Source organism: Otolemur garnettii, unplaced genomic scaffold (genome assembly GCF_000181295.1).
Source record: "Otolemur garnettii isolate 467f Iridium unplaced genomic scaffold, OtoGar3 scaffold00039, whole genome shotgun sequence".
Classification (NCBI taxonomy): domain Eukaryota; kingdom Metazoa; phylum Chordata; class Mammalia; order Primates; family Galagidae; genus Otolemur; species Otolemur garnettii.
Genome location: NW_003852434.1, coordinates 2,928,404 through 2,940,172, shown reverse-complemented (window position 1 = coordinate 2,940,172; position 11,769 = coordinate 2,928,404). Strand labels below are relative to the sequence as shown.

Here is an 11,769-nt window from a genome sequence, read left to right as displayed (position 1 = left end):
GCCACCTTAGGTGTACGTGGCTGGCGCCGAGCCAAATTGACCACTTCTAAAAGGTGAATTTCTCTTGCCTCAGAATATATGCAAGAATATTAAAGCTAAACACTGTCCCAGCCATAGTAGTTCTTAGCTTCTTAGCCAAGCCAAGGGGTGGCTTTTATTCTCTTGGAGAGCCTCTTCCTACTCCCTGCCTTGATTAGGACCAGTGAGAAGAAAAAAATTCTTATCACCATGTAGATATAGCAATTCCATAAGTTATTCTATTAGGATCCTTTTCTAGAATGGGTTATCGCCAACAATATTTTTAAAAAGATCTAGTAATTTTAATGAGTTAAATGTTTCTGAGGAGTCAATATTTTCACTGGAAGGGAACTTGGAAGTAAATTCATACCTTTTACCTGCTGCTAATTTAATTGTACAGATGGGACTAGAATGTAGGCTTTCCGACCATAGGCTAGTGCTCTTTAAGCCACTTTGATGTTGGGGTGAAGTTAATAATTTTGTAATCATTGATAATAATTAAAGTTAGTTTTCTGAAACATGTTTAGTTAAAGATACGATACACATTTTTTCAATTTGCCCTTTGGAAATAGACTGTAATAAATGGAGTGAGTTGTGGGTAGAACACCAGCAATTTGAACTCAAAAGACTTAGGATTTTATTTAGACTCAGAAGATACCTATTTGCCTGTAATCTTTCTGGGAAACTGAAAACATTCTTTGAGATGGTTGACTTTATGGACAGGTGCTGTGACTCATGCCTGTAATCCTAGCATCTGGGAGGCCAAGGCAGAAGGATCCCTTGAGCTCAGGAGTTCCAGACCATCTTGAGCAAGAGCAAGACCCCATCTCTACTAAAAATAGAAAAAATTAGCTAAGTGCTATGGCAGGTGCCTGTAGTTTTAGCTACTCAGGAGATCAAGGAAGAAGGATCACTTAAGCCCAGGACTTTGAGGTTGCAATAAGCTATGACAATGCCACTGTACTCTCCCTGGGGCAACACAGTGAGACCATCTCAAACAACAACAACAACAAAAAGGTAGTTGACTTCAACCAGTCTATTTTGAAGAATACTAAAAAAATCTATCTCAGGCACTTACGTGATTAAGGCCTAATTTTCTCACATTTTTATGAAATATCACACGTTCCTGATTCTGTTCTGTGAATTGTAAAAGGTCCTATTTCATTCATAATAGCTTGTTAAAGAAAAACACACCCCAGATTCAACAGATGTTTTCATTGTGAGATGTGTCATGATTTCAGAAATGTCTGTGGAAAGTGTGTTTTAGATAAATATATTTTAGTGTTATGTTTGTAACTCTATTCAAGCATTCAGCATTTTCATTTATGAAGATTCTGCATACTTTATTGTATCATTAGAGAGCTCCCTTTAGTTGAATTATTACAAGACATACCTGTTAGAATTTAGGTTTGATAATCTTTAATGTATTATATGTATATGCCAGTTCATCATTAGTGAAGAAATAATCCTTCCTAAAGCAGTTGATGTTGTAACCCAAGTCTTCTCTTTACTTGAACTGACATCAATGATGGAAGAAATTATTGTGTTAGTTTATGGTTTGGATGAACCATAAAAAGTAGAATTCTTCTCATGCATTGAGGTTGTTTTTGCCTTTGGATTTAATAACTGTGCTTTATTTTATATTTAAATTGAACTAATCCCCAAATAATTAATACAGATAGTCATTGGCTTATCTTGGCTGAACGCACCATAATCAGCTCATCTTATATAGAGTTTTGAATGTAATATTTTTATAGACTTTATAGATTAACAAGACAGAACATACTTACCGCTATAAGATCATTAGGTGACAGGGCCTAGAGTAAAGGAAACAATCAAATAATCAAGGAGCTGTAATTCAGAATTTTGTCATATATTTTATGTTAGCTTGGTAGATGAAAGCATGCCTGAGAATTGTTAGCATTTCTAAAATTCATTTATTAAGATTAATATTCACTAATATTTTAAGCACCCCCCGTCCTTCAAACCTAACCATCTCTGAAAACACATAGTCCAGTTTCCCTGGACACTAAACATAGGGATTTTTTTTTTTGGGCCGGGTCTTCCCTTTTTCCCCTGGGTAGAGTGCCATGGCATCACAGCTCACAGCAACCTCCAACTCCTGGGCTCAAGCGAGTCTCCTGCCTCAGCCTCCCAAGTAGTTGGGACTACAGGCGTCCACCACAACGCCCGGCTATTTTTTTTTTGGTTGCAGCCTTCATTGTTGTTTGGCGGGCCTGGGCTGGATTCGAACCTGCCAACTTAGGTGTGTGTGGCTGGCGCCTTAGCCACTTGAGCCACAGGTGCCAAGCCAAAATAGGGATTTTTTGAACGATCATTAAATCTATGCTTACAGAGTTGGAAAAAATACTTATTTGGTATCACTTTATGAAAGAAAAATTTATGAATAATGTTATTTCCTACAATTATAAAAGTATTATTAAAAGTTTAGAATTAATATGCTATAATTTGTAAGTTTTTGTAGTATTTTAATGAATCAATCTTATATGTAATTAACACTCATTCAGTAAAATATTTTCAAAAGAAAAATTTCAGCAATTCTTTTACACCATAACTGTAACCTTAAATCTAGTTCAAAAACTTATAGGACACATTTACATTTTTATTAGAATGCACTTTACCTCCATTAATGACAACTTTAAGCATAAAATTTTAGAGGCAAAATGGACATTGTAAATCATCTGTTTTTCACTATGTTCTAGAACAGTGGTTCTCAACCTTCCTAATGCTGCAACCCCTGTGGGTCGCGACCCACAGGTTGAGAACTGCTGTCCTAGAAGAAGCTGGGGGTTAAAGGGTTAAGATTATTCTAAAATATTAAAAGTCAGACCTGGAGCTTATATCTCCAGATCAATTGATTTCAAAGTAAATACTTCTTCTTACCGGCCCATCCACACAATTATGGAAAGGTTCAAGTCTTAGGTAGTCCAGTTTTCAAGGACAAAATAATGGTCCCCCAAAGAGAATGCTAACCATTAATTCTTAGTATCAAATTCCTGTCTAATTAAATCTAAAGCGTTTTCAAGGTTTTGTATTCATTTAAGTACTTTCTTAAAGGAAGCTTTAAATATAATTACCTGATTTGGATTGTAAGGAAAGGGAAAAGGAATTGGAATCTACAAAAAAGGGGAGAAAAAGTGAATTGTGAATGAAATAAACTGATAGTTTTCTTTTGGCTTTTTCCTCATGTATGCACACACCTATCCTTCCATCTGTCTCTCCATCCATCCCTGCAGTACTTTTTTAGCAATTACATGTCTAGGTCTAGGGCATTGTTCTTAGGGAGCTCACTTTCTAGTTGGTCAAGGTTAGAGTTCAGTGGATTCTGTAGACCTTTTTGTTTCAAGAGGTATGGTTATTTTGCTTAATTGGTTAAAGTTCAGGAATCCGTCTTATGTATCAGTGTTGATATTCTTGCAAATCCACTAGTTTCTCTACAGTAATAGTTTTCTTTGCTTGTTTTAAAAATACTATTCTGCCATCTGGTGGTAGGAAGAGTTTCTATTTCAAATACTAGTAATTTTTTTACTTGCCACAGATTTACATTAAAATGAAGTATAAGATGTTAACATGGACTCCTAAATTCTAATTATAAGCTAAGACTCTAGGGTTTTGCATCAATTTAAAATAAGTAAACTTAATTTCAGCAAAAAGTAGGGAAACAATGCACCTAGCTTTGATGAGAACCAAAATAAATTGCAGTTAATTATGAAAGCAAGTATTTAGAAACTTAGTGGCTACGATTCAATTAGAACACGTGGAAACATTGAAGGGGAAGAAATACTCCATTGAGACTGTGACTTTAGTGGCAAATTTCCACGAGCCTACTTAGAGTGGGGAGAAACACAGTTTGAAAGTAAATACAAGTAAGGGGAAGGTGCTTATTACATTTAGATATGAAAACAAAATATGCCAAATCATGATTGTATTTTTAAAATATTTAGGGATAGGGATTCAGATAAGATATTAAGCAAAATGCTATTTAAAAAATGTATGTGAACTTCCCATCCATCTATCCATCCATCATTGCTAGAGAAAAATCATTGCTTAAATACTGTTCAAATTGTATTACACAGTTGTATTAATTGTACAATCTTTATTGTATTCTTCTCCCAAATTACAGCACACTTGCTGTTCCTTTGCCTGAAAGGCCCCATCTAATCCTCATCTTTTTTTTTTTTTTCTTGGCTGGGGCTGGGTTTGAACCTGCCACCTCCGGCATATGGGGCTGGTGCCCTACCCTTTTGAGCCACAGGCACCTCCCATCCTCATCTTTTAAGATCTGGCTGATATACTGCCTTCTGTGTGAGGTCTTTGATCCTAGCCTTGAATTTGTGTCTAGAAGCACTTAACAAATTACGTTGTATTTTTCATTTCTTCCTATCAGATCGTAAACTTACTTCATACTTTTGTGTATTTCCAGCACTCACCGTTGACTCTCAGTAAATATTAACCAAATGAATCCTATCTGTATTTACTCTATTTAGCATTGCTTCTACTTTTATTGAAAGAATGTTATAACAATTCAGATGTTAGGAGAGATTGGCGAGATTGTCCAAGAAGAAGAGCAAAATAATTGTATTGCTTGACCTTTGGCAAAAAGTTATAGAAAGCCAGAGGGGGAAAAGGAGAAAGAAAAGCATCAGGGTGAATGAGTGAGAGCAGAAGAATGGCTGTCATAGGAAAAAGTTAGTATTCTCTTTACAAAGAGCAAGGAGGCTCATCCTAGTCCAAGTAATTCAGCATAAAGACCTTTGTAATGGTAAGCAGAGAGAGACCACTGGAAGAGGGCGCTGAAGACTTGGGGGGAGATTCACTCACTAAATCTGACCCCTTGTCCCCCTCCACCACAAGCTATGCAAGGAGAGGAGTTTGGATAGCTGATTTCCTGGTGATCTCTCCACACCTTTATTTCTGTCTCAACATTTGGAAAATTTCATCACTGTCATCCCGACTAGTAAATACTTTTTGCAATTTTAGATTCCCCAGACTCAATGCTTACCAGAGGCAGTTGTGGAGGTGGGGGAAATGGGACCTGAGGGAAAAATGGCGGTACTTGTGGTGGGTAAAAGCTAAATATCTAAAAAAGAAACAGGTGTCGGTCATTTCAGACAATGGCAAACTTCTAAAATGATGAACACATCATTTGAAAGTAGAACTAGAGATTTACCTGTTCACTTGAACTTCCTCCAAATTGCTCAAGCTTGTAAACAAATAACAACAATAAGGTAAAACAGCATATGGAAAAATATTATCCATTACAAAGAGACTTGGTTCTAAATGAGAATGCATAATTAGCCACTATGGAGCATTGTACTGTTATAATAATAGCTTCATGTCTGAAATAAAAAGCAGTTGAGCAGCTAACAGGGAAACGTTGAATTAGTTTTGTACAACTATGTAGTGCACTGAGTACTTTTGTCCTTTAAACCTGAATCCAAAGAATGTTTTCATTTACATTTCTTAATTTTGATTACACATTACATGCATATCTTTTCTTTAATCTTTGAATGAACAGTTTTCTTGATACAGTTCTCAGCACTTACAAATGCAAAGTGAAGAGAACAGAAAAGTGTAAATTTAAATATTGCCCTCCAAATGTAAATTTTGAGAATTCCTCACTCCTTTGAAAACTCCTTTGTTACAAAATATGCAGAGAGAGTATTTCTTGCCTACTCGGTCGGTGCCCTCCTATTCAGACTAATAAACACAAACCAGGTACGGAGTTCACGTTTGTATAGACGGGAAGGCATGACTATGGTCAACTGATGGCAAAAGATCGATAGGGGTGAATCAAATGGTGTTCTAGGATTACTGTATTTCGTTTTATTTTAAGATGCCATCATTAGACAGGGGACAGTGGCTCACGCCTGTAATCCTAGCACTCTGGGAGGCTGAGGCAGGTGGATTGCTGAGTTCAGGAGTTCAAGACCAGCCTGAGCAAAAGCAAGACCCTGTCTCTACTAAAGATAGAAAATCTAGCGGGGGACATAGTGGGGGATGCCTGTAGTCCCAGCTACTTAGGAGGCTGAGGCAAGAGGATTGCCTGAGCTCAAGAGTTTGAGGTTGCTCTGAGTTATGACACTGTGGCACTCTATCCAGGGTGACAGTAAGATACTATCTCAAAAAAAAAAAAAAAAAAGAAAGATGCCATCCTTGTCAACAGCACCATTATTTCATGTCACCAAAAAAAAAAAAGCACTGCTGTTAAGCTGCCACTATATTTCATTGCATCATGTTTATAAGATACAGCTCAATTTCAGAGATGGAGGCGATTATATATATATGATGTACATCTTAAAATGAATGAAATATGTGTACTGTAACATTTCCAGAAGCATTAGAGTCTTAAAGAAACAGACAATACAAATTGTTTAGAACTTAAGATGGCCACACCTGTCAACTTTGGGAAAAAAGATAGTGGTCTTGGGTGGTGCGTGTGGCTCAAAGGAGTGGGGTGCTGGCCCCATACGCTGGAGGTGGTGGGTTCAAACCCAGCCCCGGCCAAAAACGGAAAAAACCCCCAAAAAATAGTGGTCTAAAGAGACAGATTTGTTATCCAAGAACACTATATATGAATGTAGCTTTTAATACAAATCTACTTTTTAAATATTATACTTTTAAAGATTCATCTGTGTGTAATCCTTTTAGGATTTATCTGTATGCTGTCTATATTCAAGTATAATTCAGTCATAAGTGTTGTTTTTTCATTAATAATTTAGTAATTAACGTAGATCATCTTGAATATTTCTTTCAGCAAAATCAAATCTATAATAAAGTAGATATCCTCCAGTGTGTCAGAGCATTTCCAAAGAACAGACAGAAGAGCTTCTTAAAAGAATACATGAGATGGCTTGGGGTAAGGGGGTTACAAATGAGACTTCCATTCATGTTGCTAAATTTATACCTGCATCACTGCCAAATATTTGTTCTGTACTGAGGAGTTATTGAGAGTATCCTATGTTTCAGTTGGGACCTTTAAGTACTTTGGATACATTTTTTTTAGTCATCTCCATGCAGCAATATGGTTGTTCTTATAACTCATTTTGTACAGGGTGTCCCAAAGGTCGCCCATAAACTTGCCATACATAGGGAAAATGGGAAGTTGTACTTAAATGTCTCTTTATTTACAAAGCATTCATTATGAAATTTTACAAAGAGGTGGCCAATATGTAGAGAATATTTCGTAAATATTTTGTAAAGTGTTGTAGACAGGGAAACCCTGGATTAGTTCCTTGCTCAAGGTCACACAGCTTGCAAAAGGCACGGGGAGCTGGGCTTGGACTGCAGCAGAGCCTTGGACTGACAAAGAGCAGTGAGCTCCTGGTTCCATGTCCATTTCTGTTTGTGAAATGAAGAGATATAGGAAATGTTTTCTAGCTCAGAAATACAATAAATCTGCCCTTGAGTTGACAAGAGTACTCACGGGGATGGGCAGAGAAGTGGCGGTGCTCAAAAGGCCAGCCACGATGAGAAATTTCATCCTGAAGGTCGGGCCTGGAATCGAAGGGTTAGGTGATCATTTGTTGTTCCTCCCACCCACATGCAAGTCCTATTCTTATTGTAAATAGATTGTTTAGTTAGAAGTGTTCAAATAGTAGTCAGGCTAACTCCTGCCTCCATTTCAGGTTTTGTTTAAGTCTAGAAGAGTTTGAAAACTTGAGACACTGTTTAGAATGCCTTTAGGTAAGATGCACACTCTGACTCCCAACATAGGCCACTACTTCCTCCTGCTCTTTCTAATCAATTTACAGTTCACCCCTACACCCTGTACCGGTTTGGTGCCTGAAGTTGTTTGCTCACAAATCTTTTAAACACCAGCATTGCATCATGCTTACTATTGAGAAATGATCACCACTGGCTAAGATAAGAAGAGAAGTTTTATGTAATACACAAATAAGTTCTCCTAGGACTTGCAGCTCTGTGAGACTTACCAGGCCTCCGTGTGGTGTGGATGCTCTTAATGACAGTTGTAGTTTCTCAGGAAATAATATGGGAAAGATTTGGTAGGGTGTAACGGGTTGGTAGAGAATAAAGGGGAGAACGAGAGGAGTCAGTTCAATAAAGTGAATCAACTGGCCTTTTGCTGACCTGTTGGTTCTAAAAGTAAACATTTTTGTTAAAAATCACATTTAATTCAAATCACTTACCTTGTGAGTATCAAAGCAAATCACTGTATTCTGGAATTAGAGTTTGAGAGAAAAACAACTTCATCATGACCTTTTTAAGACTTGTCCCCAGCATGTGAGGCAAGATGTATCTGTTTAAATATAAATCATTCTTTAGCTGTTTTATATATATTGAAAACTCAACTCTGATTTATCTTAGTGCTATTTTCCTTTGCCAGAATTTAAGCAACTTATCCCCTGCCCCCCTTCATGTTTTTTTTTTTTTTTCTGGATTTGAACACTTGAATTTCCTTTTTCCTTTTCTATTATGTCCTACAAGTGGACCTATTAGAAATCATTAAATTATCCAACACAAGAATGTCCTACATTCTTTATCTAGGACAATAGAATCAGTCCAAATTATACTATATATCTCTTCAATTACCTTTCCTTCAGATGGTCCTTAGAGCGACAGATTCAAGGAGCGGTGTTATCTCCTAGACGCTCTGCGCCCATCTAGTATTTAAGCCACATTACTAATGCCTTTATGGTCAGAGGCGATATGAGTCAGAGTTCAAACTGAACTGAATAACTGGTTTCAGACCAGGAACTCCACCTTCTAAAGCATTACACAGAAATAGGCTTACAGACTGATGACTGAGAAAATAACTTCATCTTCTTGGTTGGGATTAGAGTAGTGTCTTTATCACACACAACCCACAATTAAAAATTGTGACCACCAGGAGACTTTCTTGGAGGCAGCTAGTGTGAGGCTGGGGAGCGCTGAGCCCCACGTTATGCCCTGCGCTGCCCAGACTAGTGAACGATACAGTTAAGAGCCTAAAGGTGACCCCAAGAAACCAAAGAGCAAGGTGTCTGCTGATGCCGTCTTAGCACAGACGTCCAGAGAAGAACACAAGAAGAAAAACCCAGAGATCCCTGGCAATTCTGAAGAATTTTCAAAGTGCTCTGAGAGGTGAAAAAAATGTCTTGGAAAGAGAAGTCTAAAATTGATGAAATGGCAAAGGCAGGTAAAGGCTGCTGTGTCTGGGAAGTGAAAAGTTCATGGACCAGTGAAGGGAGCCAAGAAGGTGGACCCTAGTGCCCCCAGAAGGCCACTGCCTGCATTCTTCCTGTTCTGTTTGGAATTCCGCCCCAAGATCAAATCCATGAACCCTGGCATTTCTATTGGAGAAGTGGCAAAAGGCTGGATGAGATGTGGAATAACTTAAGTGACAGGGAAAAGCAGCCTTATATCATGAAGGCAGAGAAGCTGAAGTCTGAGAAGGATGTTACTGACCAAAGGAAAGTTCCATGAAAGGCAAAGTATCCCACTAAAGTTGGAAGAGGAAGGGAAGAGGAAGAAGAGGAAGATGAATAAAAAGCTGTTTAATCTGTGTCCTATGAAGACCTTAGAGTAGGGGAATGCCATAATTGACGCATCTCTTTGGGATTTTTTTGACTGGGGCTGGATTTGAACACGCTGCCTCTGGCACATGGGGCTGGTGCCCTACTCCTTTGAACCACAGGTGCCACCAGCGCATCTCTTATTTCAGTAATGTCTATTGCCCTGTTAGGTTTAATTACAAAATTTGATGACAATCATATTGTGGTCTCAAAGTGCTCTAGATATTGTCAGTGGTTTACATGAAGGCATGGGTATCTGGAGCCCCCTGAAACAGTATCAGAGTTGTTCCTATTTCCAAACATTTTTAAAATGAAAAGGCACTTTCATGTTCTCATCTTGTTGGTATGGCAAGACATTTCAGGATGTTTCTGGCATTTCTTTTTTTTAAATTTGTAAGGTGGTGTTAGCTATATGTTTATTGGCTAGAAGTCCTGAGTTACCAACTCAAATGTATGTACGTTCAACACAATGTGCATAGTCTTTATAACGCTCCCTGCTCCTTGGCCTTCAGGCCGTGGGGGAAGACGCCCTTTGGAGAGGCTGTAGCTCCAGGGGTGCGCTGTGAGCTGGACCTGTTGACACTGGCTGGGATCCCTTTAGCTTTAGGTTGTCTTGTTTTGTACACAGTGACACAGCCTTCTGCTGCCATTTCTAGCTGCGGACAAAGTGGGTCAACTGGCATGAGAAGTGTTTCGATTCTGGTGCTTTTTTTGTTTTGTCTTTTTAGATAAGTGCAATAATTTCAAACTGTTTATTTTAAAATGTACTGTAGAAATCTTCATTTTTAGCAAAGTGAAAGAGCCACTGCCTCAATGAATGTTCAAGAACCTTCTACACTTAAACAGATGTGCGACGTTCTGTTATTTTTTGTTTAGAATGCTGAAATATTTTTAAAGTAAATAGTATTACATTTTAAAAACTTAAAAGTAACCACCAAGAATATTAAACTGCCTCTGAATAGTTAGACATGTGACAGCATTAATTGATACAGAAATTTAAGATTTGAAATTTTCTACCATTAAATAATTTTTTTCATTTCAAAATGAAATAAAAAATTTTAATAAATATTTGGGTGGGTGGTGTTGTTAGCATTAAAATCACTTTTTGCTATTTTAAAACATTTTAAAAAGTTGCCAGAAGGTAAAAGATAATGTAGGTCTAATTAATGCCTCTGAATGTAATTTCACCATTCCCCAAAACTTGGTGTCTAGTTAGTTAAACCCTTTTCAGCTTCACATAAAAAACATTCTGAAATTTGTAATAATTTATAAAATTATTTCCCCAGCTGGAAAAAATTAAGCATATTAATTAGATTTTGATTAATCAAACGGAACTTAATTATTTGTGAAAGGCCAAGGGGGATGTGGTTCTGGTTAAGAACAAGTGACTTATTGAAATAATAAAAGTGATAACACATACAATTTTGAGGTCCTCAGAGATGATTATTCTGATAAAGAAATGAATTCTTTCATAACTATCTTTAGGATAGAATTCCTTGGGGCACGTTTGCTCAGTGACTATCACAGATCAGGTTCTTAACAACACGCTTCTTTCAAATAATCAAAGCTAATTGTATCGATGGATTCTATTTCAGATAGGAAAATATGTAAAGAACCCTTGTCTTTCAAATTTTTGTAGGTGAAGTGAGTGACAGGTTCTTTTACTGTCTTGCCTTAGACCTTGAACAACTCTGTTACGATGCCTTCTATACTTTGGGGATCTAGCCTTTACTATTATAGTTAACCAAAGAAGAACTTAAATAAAAACACAGATTTTCTCATATGACACATTTTTTTCTATCAATTTACAGTAGTAATTTTATCTCTTTCTACTGATACATGGGACAGTGAGACACTCCACGGTTCTTTATCTGTTTTAACTTCCTCTTTATTTTGAAGCGATGAAGCATGTAGAAATTTTTCCAGGCCTCCCCCACCACATGCGCAAATGCACAAAAGCTAGAATTGGTTTGATCAAGCACTGTGTGATCTTCCACATTGTAAACTGAATTTGGTTAAAAAGCACTTTCTTTCTTTTTAGTTTATTTTATTATTTTTATTGTTAAATCATGTTTGTGCACATTAATACTATCATGGGGTACAGTGTGTTGTTTCCATATACAATTTGAAATACTTTCATCCAGTTGGCCAACATAGCCTTCATGTCATTCTCATAGTTGTTGTGTTAAGACATTTATAATCCACATTAAGAAAG

General features: G+C 37.2%; 1 protein-coding gene across 1 annotated transcript in view; it reads right to left on the bottom strand.

The window, feature by feature from the left end:
* Nucleotides 1-5,037: 5,037 nt before the first annotated feature.
* The window catches only part of SPARCL1 (SPARC like 1), a 44,308-nt gene continuing 37,576 nt past the window's right edge, over nt 5,038-11,769 (bottom strand). The window contains exon 11 of the mRNA XM_012805301.2: nt 5,038-5,119. Within this exon, the coding sequence (XP_012660755.1) occupies nt 5,038-5,119 (82 nt within the window). The remainder of the gene's footprint in view (nt 5,120-11,769) is intronic.